The sequence below is a fragment of the Amphiura filiformis genome, chromosome 10 (assembly GCF_039555335.1).
Source record: "Amphiura filiformis chromosome 10, Afil_fr2py, whole genome shotgun sequence".
In the NCBI taxonomy this organism is placed as follows: Eukaryota; Metazoa; Echinodermata; class Ophiuroidea; order Amphilepidida; family Amphiuridae; genus Amphiura; species Amphiura filiformis.
Genome location: NC_092637.1, coordinates 53,599,662 through 53,618,572, shown reverse-complemented (window position 1 = coordinate 53,618,572; position 18,911 = coordinate 53,599,662). Strand labels below are relative to the sequence as shown.

Sequence of the window (18,911 nt, the reverse complement as noted above, 5' to 3'; positions counted from 1 at the left end):
CAAGTGTTCTAGAGTATTTTGACACCATTTTTGGACATTAAAAAATTGTAGTCAAACATTTCAAAATTTTTGAACTTCGTTGTATGGGTGAATTTCGACCTAAAAATGTATCGGTCAAGTGTTCTAAAAAATCTATACATAGGAGTTGTTTTTAGGTCGAAATTTGGCCAGATAACTAAGATCCAAAATTTTGAATATTTTGGCCAAAATTTTCGGATGTCCAAAAAAAAAAAAAAAAACTGTAGAAGACTTGAACTATACATAAGAGTTGTTTTAGGTCCAAATTCATCAAAATAAAGGAATTTCAAAAACTTTATATTCAATGTATTGAATTATTCAATTGTGAATGTCTAATCTCTAATCTTGAGCCAACTTCACCACGCTCAATACCAAAATGGCTGAAAAAATGCATCCCAAGCCTAAATTAAATGGCCAAAATGTACCTGAATCTGCCGCACATCCCCATACCCTCATTCCTACCAAGAAACCCCCTGGGTGATAGACATGAAAGAAAGAATTGCGTAACTTTACACAATGATATACAACTGGTTCAATTCCCATTCATATATGCCGCCAGTTTGAGGCTCGATGGCAGGACCGTGCCATGGGCGAATAATGCCGATATCATTATCAATAAAAAATATTTAGTCTGCAACTGGTTCCTTATGATGTTATGTGCTCCCTTGAGTGTTAAAATACAGCTAGGGATATTGCAATAAATACCTATCCTAGGGTAGGGTGTTTACAAGGGCAAAGGGGGGTCAAGGGTGGGGTAGATTAGCTTCATTGAATCAGCTGTGGGGAACCTACCCATTTTTGTTTCTGCTATGTGACCAGCCTGAAGTATGTATGACATGTCAGGGTGGGTGGGGAAGGGAGGGAGGGGGAGAGGGCAGGGGGAGGGCAAGTTGAGTGGACAATTTTCACTACTTTCATACCCATTTAAATGTACTGTAGCTTAGTTTGATCTGCCAAAGGGAGGGGAGGCCATTCTTGACATGGCCAATATGAATGACACAAAGATGATTCCATCATGTGATCACCCTCCCCCAGGATAGATAATTATTGCTAGCAGTAAGGTAATACTTCTAGTATAGCATCCTGCATAGGCCCAGCCTCAGATGTGTCATTATGTGGATCTGGTACAATCTAGAAAACAAGATTATGAGCAAAGCAATGGTGAAATTACATGCAAAAAAGCATGCACCAAAAGCAGTCACACACTCACAATTCAGGAAGGCTACCAAAGACCCTGTTCACATTAGGAAATTTTCTTCTTTCGACTAACCTCGAACGAAGATTAAAAATCGCTTTTTTCCTAATGTATACATAATTTTCTTCCTTCGACGAAGATTAAAATTGCTTCGCTCAACGCGAAGCTAAAAAGGTTGTTTCGACGAAGGAATACTTCGCTCGACGAAGCTAATTATGTAATGTGTACGCTCGCTTCGTTCGACGAAGGAAATTGATCATGTGACAAGTGACCTTCGCAGGCTTTAAATAACAGCCGGGCGTTAATAGCTTCATTCAGCTTAGTTAATTTTCATGAAATGTGTACAGTGCAATGTCTTCGCTCGGTCTTCGCTCAGCGTAATGTGTATCACGATGCTTAATTAGTTAATCAAGATTAACTTATCTTCGTCGAATGAAGAAATTTGGTAATATGAACAGGGTCAAAGACCCTGGTGTCTGTTGCCCTAAGACTCGGTATTAGTACCCCTTTATTCAGTACATAAGTACCCTTTGCCCATAATGTCACCTTGAAAAACTAATCTTACAGTGAACTATTGTTTCATTTTATTCAAAAGAGGCTATATCATACACAGGCCCGTACGCAGGATTTCATTTGGGGGGGTGCTGATTTTGAAAAAGTGGACTTTCTTCCTAAAATTTGGACCTTTTTGTCCAAAAAAGCGTAAAAACCCTGATTTTTTGAATTGCTACGCTCGCAAATTCTGAAATTTTTGGGCTTTTTGTATACTTTTCCAAATTTGGGGGGTGCGTTGCACCACCCGCACCCCCCCTGCGTACGGGCCTGATCATACAGCTTTTCTTTCTAGTGCAGTCAGTATCATCAATGTGTCAAGCCAGGCCCTTCCACAGGAATTTCTTTTGGGGGAATAAAGATTTTAAAAAGTGGATATTTTTTCAGGGGGGTAATTTTGTGAAAAGTGGACTTTCTTTCCAAAATTTGTAGTGATAGGACCTTTTTTGACAAAAAACTCGTAATTAACATGATTAATTTTTTTGCTCACTAGGAGCTCGCAAATTCCGAATGGGCCCCTTCGTAGGGCCTGTTTTAAGATTTTTAGCATTAAACATGTGCATGTCGTCACTTAGGCTAAACACTAAATCAAAGTTTGCCAGGCACATGGGGAAAATAATCTGTTTGGTAGGTGCACCAATTTAATACTCGGTAATGAACTCTGGATTTTTCTTTTTAAGGGGTACTACACCCATGTAGTAAATTTGTGACTATTTTTGCATTTTTCTCAAAAAATAATTACACACTGGTAACAAAAGTTATGTATCTTATTGGGGCAAGGGATCCAATTACTACACTGAAATTTCAGTGACTCAAGACAAGCGGTTCGGTATATATGATAGGAAATGAGGTACATCCTAGCGGTACCTTATTTCTGATCATAAATAACAACATATGCAAAACTTGCGTGCATCTGCTCAACACAGGTCTAATTGGTTCATTAAGCACGGGATTCCGTCGGAGCATTTTTCGTTTTTGACAAAACTTTTGCTGTTGATGGCTTTTAAAATAAACTTTCTTATAATCGTCGGACGGTTTCATAAAATATAACACTCCTTCTTTCAAATAAGCCTAAATTCGATTATATCCAATGACGGGAACCGGTGGGCAATTTTGATTTCGTTTGGTCATTTTTTTCAAGCTTCAATGAGGACAGTGCCTGTTTTTGACGATTTTCTGCAGGTTGCCAGCGCTAAATTCATCAGTAAAATTAAACTATCTGTCAAATGTGAGGTCGTCGGACGGAATCAAAATCTGCATAATATTCTCTTTCCAGTGATATAACACACTTCGTGATTGGTTCATGGGAAGAGGTGGGCAAAACTTGTCCAATCACGAGGACCGTGTCTCCAGGGTTGCCAAACCCGCGATTTGGTAGCCCAATTGGGCGACTTTTGAAGATTTTCCCCGCGACTTTTCACAATTTCCTGTCCCATAGAAACCAATGGTTAAGAAAAAATTTGGACGACTTTTCAACATTGTCTCCCGCGACTTCCGATAGTTTCCTGTCCCATAGAAACCAATGGTAAAGAGAAAAATTGGGCAACTTTTCGATTATTTGACCCGCGATTCGGGCCACAACACTTTACGATACGGGGATGTGTTTGTCGACGCTATACTTCCTGCTATAGGCCTAACTCACTCTGGTACGCTAATGTTTAGGATCAATTTGGTAAAGTGGAATGGTCCACTTATCTGAGCAGTGCTCATGAGCCGTGCAATTAGGTCGTCGTGTACAAAAAGGTCACACACACACTGAGTGTTGCAAACAAATAGCTAATGCACAAATCAGGGCAAAAGTTTTCCATATGACCGCTTGTCTTGGGTCACTGAAATTCCAGTGTAGTAATTGGATTCCTTGCCCCTATAATATAGATAACCTTTGTTACCACTGTGTTATTAGTTTTTGAGAAAAATGCAAAAATAGACACAAATTTATCGAGGGGTGTAGTACCCCCTTAAGAACAAACAATTCTGACAAATCTTGATCACTCTTCCTGAAAGTATGGACTTAATTGCGACCTATGACCTCAGGTCATGAGGTCAACATTCATTTGCCTGTTCTGCCCTAGCCTCATCTATCTCCTTGATCACTCTTCCTGAAAGTATGAACTTAATTACGACCTATGACCTCAGGTCATGAGGTCACCATTTAATTACCTGTTCAGCTAGTATTTGTTGTTGTTGGTGTGCACTCTCTATATCTGCCCTGGCCTCATCCCTCTCCTCAGCTACTATCGCCAAATCTCGTTTGGTCGCTATTAGCTGCTCTCTTAAATCTATAAAAAAATATTTAAAAAAACAAACAATAAAAATAATAATAAATAAAAAAAAAACAATGATGAGATTATCAGAATAACAAGTGTGAACACTTTATGTTGAGGTCATTTGGGGTTGATAACATTCCAGTTAAAATCCATACACCCCACTGGAAGACATGACTTAAATATTCCGCACAGGGAATGTAGACTTCAAATAGAGTCGTTTGAAATTTAAAAGCATACCACTGAACTTACAAGTGCACATTAGTCTATTCCAGTTGAAATCATTACACCCCCTGTGAAAGACATGACCTTAATCTGCCACACAAGGAATTTAGATGAGGTTACCAAAATGGGCAATTCCATTTGAAATCTACACCCCTTGTGTGGGAGATTAAAGTCATGTCTTTCATAAGCAGTGTTGGATTTCAACTGGAATAGTCCTGATATTGTCATGCCTCATCCCTATCCTCACCCCAGGGGAAGTGCCCCACCCTGGGGATAGCCTACTCACCATCAAATTATGTCCTGAGTTCTGATATTTCTTTTGAGTCAGCTGACCCCTCTCCATGTGATGATAATTCATCGTCCTCTTCTAGCCCCATCCCTATCCCCACCCCAGGGGAAGTGCACCCCACCCCAGGGGAAGTACACCCCACCCTGGGGATAGCCTACTCACCATCACATTGTGTCCTGAGTTCTGATATTTCTTGTGAGTCAGCTGACCCCTCTCCGCCTGATGATAATTCATCCTCCTCCTCTTCTAGTGCCAGTTGGTACTGTCTGGCGAAGTCTGGATTGGCTGATCTGGCAAGGAAGGCAGTACTTTTACGTTTTATATCTCGGTTCTCTTTCACCATCTGTAGTAAAAAATATGAAAAAAGAAAAGAAAATTTGATTTAGATACATCCATTTTAATTTCATGGGGTTGACCTTTTGTGAATATTCATCTTGGTGTAGATAGAAAAGATTGGTTCCACCAAAAAGTCCTATTAATTCAGTATGGGATATTCCAGTTGAAATCCATACACCCCTATGGAAGACATGACCTTAATCTCCCAAACAGGGGGGGGGGGTAGATTTCAAATGGAGTCACCCATTCAGTTTGAAATGCACACTCCCTGTGTCATGTATTCCATAGGATTTTAACTGGAACAGTCCACATGCCCTGTCCAAACATGATCACCCTGTCACACTTGTGCCAACCAGCCAGTGGCGGTGCCAGGAATTTTTTTTTGGGGGGGGGGGGAAATGGGAGGTAAATTTCAGGGGAAAAGTCAACAAATTTTTTTCACAAAATAGCTGCAAAAATGTTTGAGGTTTTATTGGGGGCAACTGGGGGGGGGGGGAAGAGTTCTGCTGGGGAGAATTTTCCTCCATGCCCCCCTGCAACATGATCTTTCATGTCAATCACTGGAAAGTCGACAACTGCAGGGGAGCCAAAATCAAAATATGTCCTTTTTCCCATAATTTTTTTCTCTAACTCCGATGTTTCTCACTCGATCATTCACTGAGCGCACTGCTTACATATTCAACAGTTTATGTCAAATTTTTAAGCTATTCTACAACACTGTTTAACTTTTGTTGAATGCTCAACTTAACAAATTGTTTAATTACCGGCAGAAAATGAAAAGCGAAGAAACAACACACGCAAAACAGTAAATAAAACTCATTAACCTATTTACATGAAATAACAGCTGATAAACTACAGTCATCCATCCTTTTTTAATATTCCTTCTCCCCTGTGTCTATTAAAAGCAAATATAACACTCTGTGTTATTCAGCGATTCTAATAAACGAACACATCAACACAAACATTAGTGACAGACCCTAACGAGAATTGCCTCAGTATGGAGACGATGAGATATATGGACTATTCCAGGTAATATCCATACACCCCCTGTGGAAGACGTTCCCTTATCCTCCCACATAGGGAGTATAGATTTCAAATGGAGTCACCCATTGAGGTAACCCGATTTGAAATTCACATTCCTTGTGTAGAAGATTCAGGTCATGTCTTTTATAGGGGTTGTATGGATTTCAACTGGAATAGCCCGATATGACGATGAGTCTGCTTCAAAGAAAATGGAGCATGAACTCATGAAATGTTCCAAGCGTGAGAAATGGCCTGACATAATTTTTTGGGGAGCAAGAGTGTCTGTCTTGAGGTGTACGCCTACCATATAATTTGGCTGGAATACAAATCTGCGCTGCCTATATGAAAATGTGAATGATGTAGGAATATGATTATTTAAGTTAAAATCCATACATCCCCTATGAAAGACTTGGTTTCCCACACAGGGGGTGTAGATTTAGAATGGAGTCGCCCTTTTAGATATCTCCATTTGAATTCATACCCCCTGTGTAGAAGATTAAGGACATGTCTTCTGGATTCCAACTGGAATCCCCGGGCTGGAATCTCCCAATGAGCATAATGAGTGACACACCAGCATAGGCAAAAGTGTGCTTTTATTTTGATGATAAACTGTTTTAAATATAAGAAAAAAGAAAAGCCAAACATGGGTGATTTGTATTGGTGGCCTACATGTACACCAAGTCAGGAGTACTCTAATCAGCTTATATCTAAAACAACCATCACACCCAGGATCAGTTGCATGCATTTTCCATTGTACATGCAATCATATTTACGCATTTTGTAAAATATATACAATTTTGGTCTTTGTAATTATTACTATACAATCATGGAAGTGTTTAATGCACTGTACATGATAGATCAATCAAACGGCACAGGTCAGGTCCATAAATATTTGTACTAATTTTCCAAAACAAAAATGATCCCGATATATACATTTTGAAATATTGTGAGTGCCCCCACAGACAATTTTCAGGGACAAAATGGGAATGGTTAAATTAAAGAGCAAAATGTCCTTAAATTGACTGAAAAATGTGACAAAAAATTGACAAACAGGGATAAAAATCTGGCTTTATCCCATAAATGGAGACAAAAATCTGGCCTTGCCCATTAAACGGGGATGAAAATTTGGCTTTGCCTCCTCACACTAAAATCCTGGCTACGTCACTGACAAGACTGATCTATACTGGGCATGATTGTACTTCCCCAACCATTTCTAAACAGACATGATTGCATATTTGATATTCTCACATTTGAAATTGTGTCAGGGCGCCCCTTGTGTATGTGCTATTAGTTCAACGAGGGTTAAAAACAGCATATGACTCATCGTTGTCGAGCTCTCGATCATTTTGCTCTGTTATGGTTGTGTTTCTTCTGATCAGAAATGGGCCACTGGCAATCACACATATTGCCATGAGAATACGATGCAATCATTTAAACCAATAGCTGCTTCGTGGTATTCAAAATAGCTCAAAAATTGGCATAAAGCATACCAACATCAAGGTAAGGTAATGAATCTGAAGTCTTAAGACCGCTGCAACACCATGCCCTGTGAAACAGGGGCCCTACGTGATCCAGTGGCATAGCATGAGTCATCCTATTGTGGGCACCAACCATGATACGTGATTTTCTGAATTGTCATGCCCCCCCCTTGCCCCTATATGATGCAACACATGCACATGCCACTGATATTATCAACAGTCTCATCCTCCATTTTTCTTCATCAAAAAAAACACCAAAAAAAACAAACACATTAGATTTTGTTCTCAGAAGAAAGCTCATAGTCCATTACCCCAGACCTCAGTCAAATTTAACTTGATGCCCAAGATATGTTTTGTTCAGATGGTGTGAACAAAAACATTACAAAAAGTATTTCCTCTTCTCAGTACGGTATATTTATGCCTATTTTACTTGAGTACCTTCCCGACCCCTCCCAATAAAAGGGAACTAGCAAAGATAAGGCTTTTTGCAAATGTCCCTCTACTTCTCCCTTCCAACAAAATGCAGCTATGGTAGATATATCCCTTTTACAATGACATGACACACATGTATGTGTGACTGTAGATTTCACACCTGCAGCATTTCCATGTTTTTGTTTAGACACAATTGCCCTGACATTTTCTTGGCCTGAAAAAAATGGTTTATTTAAGGATATTGAAAAAGAATTTTACAAATTCAAATGTATTAATACATTGCCTTTTGAAAGATGTAATTAATGAATAACAATTTTGTAATTTCTTTACTCAAAACTTTAAGGATTTTGCTTTCTGTATAAAATGTTGAAGATGTAAAAAAAAAAAATTTAAACAAATTGAAAGTCGTCTTTCACATCAAAGATGTAAAATACCAGTCAGAATTATATAAAAATTTAGGGGATAAATAAATATATAATTTTAAATTAAAAAACTAAAACTTCAAGAGGTTGATATATTAAAATAACTGGCATGTCAATTTAATCTGACACCTTCAATATTATTAAATCAATCTTCAATCTCAATCAAATTTAAGTACCGTATTCATTCAATTAACCGCCCATGTCCCTATAAGTGCCCACCCAGCCCACCTTTACAACAAGCAAACTGATTAGTTTATTAACTGCCCATGCAAATATGAATCATGGGCTGAAACCAGACTTCTCATCTTCTCTGTCTGAAACAAATGACATGATGATATAGATGAATATTTGGGCTTTTTTACATCTTGTTGGTATAAACAATGTAAAAAATAAGTGCCCACCCAAAATGATTTAGTTAAACACCCTGGGCGATTATTGGAACAAATACGGTATTTGCTTTCATATGAAATTGAAATTTTCCAATATTCCATTCAAACAGAAGCACCTTTAATATTATCTGTGCAAAGTTTGTGTGACACCAACTGTCATGGTTGTCAAAAGAAGGGTTATTGACCTTCAATAGAATCAAAGCTCAGATGAGCAGAACTATAAATGCACAGAATCTATGTGACGCATTCAAAAACAGAACAAATGACCCCAAATCTCCTCAGAGTCATCACAGACAGTTTTCGTTATTTTCTAACACTATTAATTTTAAAATCAGGCATCCCTGCATGCTAGTAAATTTTAGCAGCCCAAATAAGACAATTGTCACACATTTTGAAGGCCTTTTTTTTGATAAAGAAAAGAAAATTAATCTAAATGATGAACAAAAATATCTCAATATCTTAATTACTGTTAACATTTTTTGACAAAAATGCAAAATACCAGTAACCTATCAACTAATTATAGGGACTAGCGGGATACCCGCGCTTCGCGCGGGTCCCCGCTAGATGGGAGCGTTCACCATAACAGGAATAATTACTGAACAGGTAGAATCATTGAAAAGGTACATTTTATTTTTCTAAACCTGTCTCTTCTTACACTTTCTTTTTTAGTTTCTTTTGCTTAGCTTGTGATTTTCCGTTTCCATGTTATTTATTTTTTTAACCTATTTATTTATTTATTTCCATGTTATTTATTTATTTTTCTTTATAGTACCGCTTCATGTTGTTTATACAACAAACATCTTTTCCCGTATTTATTACGTGTTCACCCGTTATCATAATCCTGTGACCCGTCCATATGTACCTTTTTGTCCTTTATTTTTCCTTCTTTCCGTATTATCATGTCCACTGGTCTCTGGCTCGCAGTCGTGTGGCTCTGTGGCTCTGCGCGTTCTGCGCCCATTGGCGTAGTGCTTGGCGTTACGCACTACTGGCCGACGCGCTGCCGCCAGCTGCAGTGACGCGTGAGGCCGACAACCGATTTTCATAACAAAAACCCCGTTTTTACCCATATTTTCACTGTTTTTGGAGCCAATTCTTGACCGTTTTCAACCAAATAAAGTTTAAACACGTTCCCGTATATTCCTCGATCTCCTGTATGAATTTGGCGACATTTGGATCGAAACTGACGGAGCCTTTATAGGCATACATAGATAGATAGATACATAGATAGATAGATACATACAACATTCCCCTATTTATAGTAAGATGGCTTCAAAATGCAACCACCCGGGCCAACCACCCAGTCGATTGCTGGCACCCTGGCAGAACAAGCAAATGTTTCTGGTTTCCAATTGTTCTACAAAACATAACCACCAGCTATGCCAGGGCACATGTCTTTTGGGTTTTGAAGCCACCCCTAAATGGAAAATACATAGGCATGAAAGTAAAAATATACATAAGAGCTCTATTTTGATTGGTTACTCAGATTAATTAGGCCCCTATATCATATAATTGACCAATCAAGGGTATTGTGAGATGAATACCTTTTGCCATTTGGCAAAACTTCCCTATTCAGGAAAGAAAAAATATGCCTTTTGTGAACTGAAGATGTATTCCTGACATAATTTTCCACTGCAAATAATCAATCTTCACATTTTACTGCAGGCTACACATCAGTACTGACATTTTCTTTTCTTTTTTCCCATCATATAAACATGGATATTATACTATGTTTATTGCTACTTAGTCTTTTCAAAACCTGGATGTTGTTTATTGTTATTGCTTTTTAAAATCACATTATGGGCTATTCCACTTGAAATCCATACACCCCCTATGGCCGGGGTCACTCATGATACCAAAGTGGTACGCATGCTTGTCCCAAAAAACCGTCGAAAAAGGGTTGATTTTTGGCCTTTTTAGGTAAAGTTTTGACGTTTAGGGTATATTTTTTCAACTTCGGTGGGTTTGTTTTAGAATTTACGCCATTTAGGGGTCCATTTTAGCTTCTTCTGACGAATTATGCCATATTTTAGGGGTAAGATTTACAGTAAGGGGTGAAATCTTTCCACACTGATTACGCCATTTAGGGTCCATTTTTGAGGTGCTGGGACGAGCATGCATACCACTTTGGTATGCGAGTGATCCCCCCGGGCCCTATGGAAGACATGAACTTATTCTTCTGCACAGGGAGTATGAATTTCAAATGGGGTTACCTGAATGGGTGACTCCATTTGAAATCTACATCCCCTATGTGGGATAGTAAGGTAATGTCTATGATAGGGGGTGTATGAATTTCAACTGGAATTGCTCATTGCCATTGATGCATTAATCAAATATTTATAAATTCCTCTGCATGTAATAATGGGTGACTTCATATGAGAGTAAAATCCGCATTAAACCGTTTCAATGCGATCTCGAAGCGCATTAAGTGTCTACACAGCACTTGAATCCACATCCAGGAAATGATAACGTAGTGAGCGTACTTCTTGTAAGTGCGCAATGTCTGTGTAGGGCGCTCATGGCGCAATGCAGTGTGCAAGGATCACATTGAAGCGCATCCCAGGAATGCGTTTTAATGTGGGTCACATTTCTAATGTGAAGTCACCCGATGACTGGATTATACACCAGTATATTAGCAATAGACCATTAAAACACAATAATGATGTAGTTATTAACAGTTGCTGTGTTACTCATATGAAATTTACCAATATAATGAGATTTTTGATCATACATAATTATTATCAAGTCAATTCACTGCTTGTTTAATATAATTTTTCTTTTTATAGGCATGTGTGGATTTGGAATTATGTATGAAATTGACAAGGTTTTATAGGCATGTGTGTGTGGGGGGCACACCGCACCGACATCGCCTGGCTAATAATTACTTGGTACAGCAGAGATACTAAAATAAATACCCGGGATCGATACATGTGAATGTGCTATGCACGATGAATATCTCCCGTAAATGATTTTGTATAAAGAAGCCAGATGTGGTTCCTTGCACTTGAATATATACATGTTGAACAGATATGATAGTCGTTAGCTAGCGTCTTGAGGAAGAAGCTTGCGTCTTGAACTCAAATACTGACAAAAATTCTGATTTTATATGTGCCGAATTATATAGCGCAGTGTATAGGTCAATCGTGGAGGTAGTCTAAAAGCAGTGACCTATGGCGTACCATGCTAACTCACACCATAGATTTTTGATAATCTATGCTCACACACAGCGAGGTCAGTAGCCTTAGTCTGATGTTCTTCGGCCCATAAATATGGGTCTCAAAACTATTAAACAGGTAGGAACAAAATGGCCATGCCCCGGGGCCATGCGTGGCGGAGGATTCAACCTACCATGGAGATTTCTGCCATGAAGATATCGGGGCGATGACACTGTGGGAGGTTGTATGACTTTTTGGGGAGGTGGGTTGAATGACTTCTTGTTAAACAAATGGTCATTCAAAACTGACGCCCACTATAATCACATGTGAGTAGATAGTGAAAACAAACAGTATAAAACAATTCATATTGTTTTTCAAATTCCAGTTCATTTATTGCAATCATTTTGATATGTTTTACAGTAATCCCCAATTTTCCAAAATATCCAAACTCTTGTTCACTACATGTAATGCCTTTCTCTGATAAATGCTTAAATTCCACCAAAAGAACAAAATAACAAAATAAAATAAATAAAATCTAGGCAGGAAGACCATTTCAGTTCCTTGGCAGCCACTATATACTATAAATGCAATATGCACAATTTTACCCAAAACGTTTTCCCCCACAAAGTTAATAATAAGATAAATTCCATCACATTCAGTCATCAAGCAGGGATGTGCCCCAATATTACCCTGACTGCTGGCCAACATTCCCACAAAATGAAAATTCAAATTGTACACTCTGAAATTTCATCCTATGGTTTGCTGTCGGCCAATAGACATTATATTACAAAACACTATGCTGTTCCAATTGAAATCTATACACCCCCTGGAAGACATGACCTTAATCTTCTACACAGGGAGTGTGAATTTCAAATGGAGTCACCCATTCAGTGTCGTCTGCTCCAAAATGGGTTATTCCAGTTGAAATCCATACACCCCCTGTGGCCCGGGGCCCTGTGGAAAACATAACCTTAATCTTCCACACAGGGAGTGTGAATTTCAAATGGGGTTACCTGAATAGGTGACTCCATGTTGCATCTACACCCCCCTGTGTGAGAGATTAAGGTCATATCTTCCACAGGGGTGTATGCCGGGGTGTATGGATTTCAACTGGAATAGCCCAAATACCTGTAGCTGTAATAACTGTCCAGCGTTTCAAGAATGCAGCATGAATTTTTCATTATAACTGCACATATTTGTCGGTTTCAGTCATATATTGGCTTAAACTCAGGTGCTTACATTAATATTTTTGACTGCATATTGACCGCATATCAAGTGAGATCTATGCTTAAGGTAGCACACAGGATTTCTGCAAAAATTTTGATTTTTTTGGGTAAGTTGTTATGGTGGACTGACAAAAATTGGCATGGAAAATTAATTTTGCCGCTTTTCTCAAAAACGGCTCATTTATGCAGAAATCTGCCGTGCTATTTGGATTCCTTGTGTCATTTCCTTTCTGAAAATGTATACTTTTATGTACTTATCATCATTACTTTTAAAGATACAATACAAAACAATGTCTAAAATTTCTGACTTTGTGTGATCCTGCGTGCCACCTTAATGCCTTGCATGCTGGCCATACGCTTCAACAGGAATTGTGAAATGGACCAGCTTCAAAAATGTACAATTCGGTGAAATTGTTGAATTTTTAAAGAAAAATGTAAAATTGTCGTCTGCAGTCGACACTCGTTTGGAAAGCGTTAAACTCTGTCTTTTGAGGCTGTTTGTCACAATTTTGGTAGCATGAAAATAACAATTATATTAATTATGCCATTTTCGAAGAATACGTTTTTGATAGAATTCGGTCATTAAAAAAAATTCAACTGTATCTAAGCAGGTTTTCTATGTACAAAGCATCTTCCCCCCACCCCCTGGATTCGCCCCTGCCTGCTATCACCCCAGGGCCATAGCAAGCAGGGTGGCCACAGAGGCCATGACCACCCTATTTTTTGAGAAATTTATCATTCTTAGTAGCTTTATTTCAATTTTGGTGGCTGCCCCACATTTTGATGGCCGCCCCACATTTTGGTGACTGCCCCACATTTTGATGGCCGCCCCACATTTTGGTGACTGCCCCACATTTTGATGGCCGCCCCACATTTTGATGGTCGCCCACATTTTGATGGTCACCCCACATTTTGATGGTCGCCCCACATTTTGGTGACTGCCCCACATTTTGATGTCCGCCCCACATTTTGATGGTTGCCCACATTTTGATGATGGTCGCCCACATTTTGATGGTCGCCCACATTTTGATGGTCACCCCACATTTTGATGGCCGCCCCACATTTTGATGGTCGCCCCACATTTTGATGGCCCACATTTTGATGGCCGCCCCACATTTTGATGGCCGCCCCACAGTTTGATGACTGCCCCACATTTTGATGGTCACCCCACATTTTGATGGCTGCCCCACATTTTGATGGTCGCCCCACATTTAAATGGCCGCCCCACATTTCGATGGCCGCCCACAGTTTGATGACTGACCCACATTTTGATGACTGCCCCACATTTTGATGGCCACCCCACATTTTTCAATCTTGCTAACCGTACCACCCCAAGTGTTGAGCTATTCCAGTTGAAATCCATGTCACATGGAGTCACCCATTCAGGTAACCCCATTTGGAATTCACACTCCCTGTGTGGGAGATTAAAGTCATGTCTTCATAGGGTGTATAGGTTTAAACTAGAATAGCCCATTTTCGGTAAATCTTGGATTATATATCAGTGTTAGGATTGAAGTTTATGGTTAGGATTACAAAATTGAGGTTAGGGTTTAGGCTTCTTCTTAGGACTAGGATTAAGATGTTAGGATTAGGCGAAAAGACAACTATTCTAATATGTGCCGCACCACCAAGTTTGGTCAAATTTCATATTTGATAAACGTACTCTATCGATAAGTATAACTGGTATTCATAATAAACATGCACATGGTATGTACCAGATGGAATACTAGTATACAACTGGATACAATCCCAAAATTGGTTGTATCATAAAAGTGATTCAGAATGACAGAGTCATTGGATCAGATATAATGCACCTCAAAAGGGCTTCATTTACGTCAGGCTAATTCTGGAAATGCATGCATTGGAGTAATTGGCCTGATGGAGGAAACCGATAAGCTATTCCAATTGAAATCCATACACCCCTATGGAAGACATAACCTTAATCTCCCACACAGGGAGTGTGAATGTCAAATGGGTTTGCATAAATCAGTGACTCGATCCATTTGAAATCTACACCCCCTGTGTGGGAGATTAAGGTAATATCTTCCATAGGGGGTGTGGTTTTCAACTGGAATAGTCCAATAAGCACTAGAGTATGTTGCAATCTTTAAGTTGTACATGGATAAAATTTCAATTTGTGAAAGTGCATTTTTATCCCATTGACATCTTATGGAAGATGGAGAGTGAACTGAAATAGTATATCACGTTGTGAAGTAATGGGGATTCCAATTTTGAAGCGACACTGATATCCAGTTTATACTTGGCATCACCCACAGCCCCATTTTGTTTGGGATACCCCCGGTGGGGAGGGGGGATTCACATATATAAGGTATACAGGGATGTGACACTCTAATTTTTTGAAAGAAATCCCTAAACATGAAAAAAGGATAAACATGGGTACTGATGTGAGAAATATTCGTCAAAAACTGTCAAATCAGCCGTTTTTAGGTAAGAAAGTCATACATGGGTCCTAACGGAACCATACATCAAACTAGTAAGTAAGCTAGTAAGTAAGGTAGTATGCTAGTAACATATACCGATATAGGGTGTTCCCGCTATGCGGTCCACCAAAAAGCTCAATTCACAAATTTGGACTATTCCATTTCACTCAGCTTCGCCTCGTTAAATCTGAGAGTACTAAATTAAGAGAGGCCAAGTGAGGACAGCGTCAGCTCGATACCTGTATAAGAGTCTGTTCGTCACGCCACAAATCCTGAAAGGTGATTTTGAATATGTAATGATATGAATGAGCTAAATGTGACGTAGCTACGAAAAGGCGCTGTCATTGGATGTATGTGATTCATTTTCCTATGAGTTATTGTTGTTGTTGTTTTAAATGTTTGTTTTTTTGTCTTTTATATGAACTGATATAGGCCTAAAAGCATCCGTTCTAATACATAAATAAAATAAAATATGCCCATATTGTTGTTGTTGGGCAGACGTCACGCTCTCTGCGAACGGTACAAAAAGGTGACTAATAGAAATATATTACGAATCTTGGCAGCAGACAGATTGCGCTGTTCTTTGACCCTGACTGTTTGTCACGTCGACCTAGATAAACACACACAAGCAGGGGATGCGACTGTGCCACAAGTTTTGTCTTCGGACTCGGTATAGGCAATTTGTACAGAGTGCCGCTAGCCTGGTTAAATGGACAGTTATACTGTTAACGACTGCACACTCAGGCATTCAACTTTGTATGATATTTAACTCTCAGTTCCTGTATAAAACAATCATTTATTTAACATACTGTTATGGGTTATTATGTTATGGCTATTTTAATCATATAGTTCCAGGAAGAGTACTTTTATTTTCAATTTCTATGATATTTTAAGGGATCTAAAATGAGCGTTTATGGCGTTTCGACAGTATTATTTGTGGGACATGAGAGCACCTCAGACCTATCGAATTGCATTCTGAATCTGAAGCATGTCTTTCTGATATCAAATAATTTTCATTTTTGAAAATCACGATATAATACAAATTTTATGACAAATTATAAAAATTTGATATTTTTAAAATTTTTGATATATAACAGTCCTCGAAGTAAATTATATCAATCTAATGATATATTCTTAAAGTGTATGTAGCTGGGAGGAAAAGCCGACGGTCAATTGAAAATTTTGCCCTTTCATATTGAAGATATGGATTTTTTCCCAAAAAGACCTAATTGTTTTTGGATTTTTTTCCATATATTCAATACGAAAGGTCCAAATTTTCAATTGATCGTCGGCTTTTCATCCCACCTACATACACTTGAAGTATAAATCATCTTACTTCGAGTACTGTTAAATATCAAAAATATCAATTTTTAATGATTTGCCATAAAATGTGTATAAAATTGCGAATTTCAAAAAATCAAAATTATTTGATATCAGAATGAAATTCTTCGTATTCAGAATGCAATTCGATATGTCTGATGTGTTCTGATGTCCCAAAATAAATACTGTCCAAACGTTCATACCCCAGCCCTTAAGCCCACCAACATGAACAAAGTTATTGTGTTGAAATAGTGAAACTAGACATACATTACAATCAATAAGCCAAATCGGCATTGGAAGTTTGCAATGCATTGTAGGACAGTTTTTGCAGTTTTAGGACACTTTGTCCTTTGACCTTTTAGAAAATTCAGAAATATTGGGTTTTTGTACGTACAAAACATAATCTAAAATGTTTAACAATAATTAAAACAAATATAAAAAATATTAGTATTTTATAAATTAATTATTTAGTATTTTTAATGATCAACATTATGACAATAATAAGAAAATTAATAATAATTACGTAAATTTTTCTGATATGTCAGAGGTCAAAGTGTCCCAAATCTGCTCTCAAAAACCGGAAGTTAGAATGGCGATTGGGCTTATTAACTGAGAGTAAATCAAAAGTGAATCAGTAAATTATCGTGGGCTATTCTAGTTGAAATCCATACACCCTCTTATTTCAAATGGAGTCACTCATTCAGGTAACCCCCATTTGAAATGCATGTATATGGGAGACTATATGGATTTCAACTAGAAATTGCCATTAGCTTTATATCATAACAGGCCTCAACTATTCAAAGTTCTTTGTATCTGATCCAGAATGTTCACTTACTTGTTAACCAGTTTACTATACCGACCCCGGGGTACTCAGTACAAATGACCATACGGGGGCGTGCTGCATTTTCAGCCTTTTGGTATATCAATGGTTACAGCCCGCTAGTCCGAAGGCCCGCCAGTCGAAGGTTCGCTAGTCGAAGGTTCGCTAGTCCGAAGGTCCGCTAGTCCGAAGGTTCTCTATTCAATTCTAAATAAGGTCCGCTAGTCCGAATTTTTAACAAGGTTCGCTAGTCCGAACTTTAAATAAGGCTCGCTAGTCCGAATTATATATAAGGTTAAGCTAGTCCGAATTTAAAATCATGTCCGCTAATTGAATTTGATTTAGGGTTCGCTAGTCCGATTTATAAATAAGGTTCGCTAGTCCGAATTTTAAATAAGGTCCGCTAGTCGAATTTAAGAAAGAACGAAAAGAAAGAAAGAAAGAAAGGAAGAAAGCAAGAAAGGAAGGAAGAAAGAAAGAAAGAAAGAAAGAAAGAAAGAATTAAAGGAAGAAGGATTTATAGAGAAAGTAATCAATGAAGAAATAAAATAAATAGAAAAGTTTGTATTTTAGACATTCATAATAGGCCTAGCTCTCGTTGTTTTTGAATTATTTCCATTACCATTGAGGCGATGGTGTATATTTGATTGCAATTTCATTCATTCTGCAAAACCTACATCAGTAATTTTTAAAAGGAATAAATATTCAAATACTTTAGAAAAACAGCATCTATACCATGTATACTTTTTGTGTCTTTATAACATAAATATACAGTTTTCATCGATTTGGAAACTTATTGGGTTACTTGCATTGTTTCCTTTCTGAAAATGTATACTTTTATGTACTTGCCATCATTACTTTTAAAGAAACAATGCAAAACATGAACAATGTTGTGAACCTGCATGTGTGCACCTACCCAGGTAACACGCTATATTTGATCAAACACTTCCAATACATTTTGAGACCGTTGTATGGTGGCGCTGATCAGGTTCTTTAAAGAAAATTCGGACTAGCGGACCTTATTTAGAATTCGGACTAGCGGGCCTTATTTATCATTCGGACTAGCGAACCTTATATAAAATTCGGACAAGCGGACCTTATTTAAAATTCGGACTAGAACACCTTTTTTTGATTCGGATTAGCGAACCTGATAAACAATTCGGGCTAGCGAACCTTTTAATAAATTCGGACTAGCGAACCTTCGGACTAGCGAACCTTCGGACTAGCGAACCTTTTTTCGGACTAGCGAACCTTTTGCAAATTCGGACTAGCGACCGTCACGTCCTCCATTGAAATACGTGTTCGGACTAGCGAACCTTCGGACTA

The 18,911-nt window shown here is 38.3% G+C and overlaps 1 protein-coding gene across 1 annotated transcript in view; it reads right to left on the bottom strand.

Moving 5' to 3' along the window:
• The window catches only part of LOC140163025 (shootin-1-like), a 136,447-nt gene that overhangs the window by 41,596 nt on the left and 75,940 nt on the right, over positions 1 to 18,911 (bottom strand). The window contains exons 4-5 of the mRNA XM_072186364.1: positions 4,706 to 4,886; positions 3,926 to 4,044 (exon numbers count right to left, since the gene is read on the bottom strand). Of these exons, the coding sequence (XP_072042465.1) occupies positions 3,926 to 4,044; positions 4,706 to 4,886 (300 nt within the window). The remainder of the gene's footprint in view (positions 1 to 3,925; positions 4,045 to 4,705; positions 4,887 to 18,911) is intronic.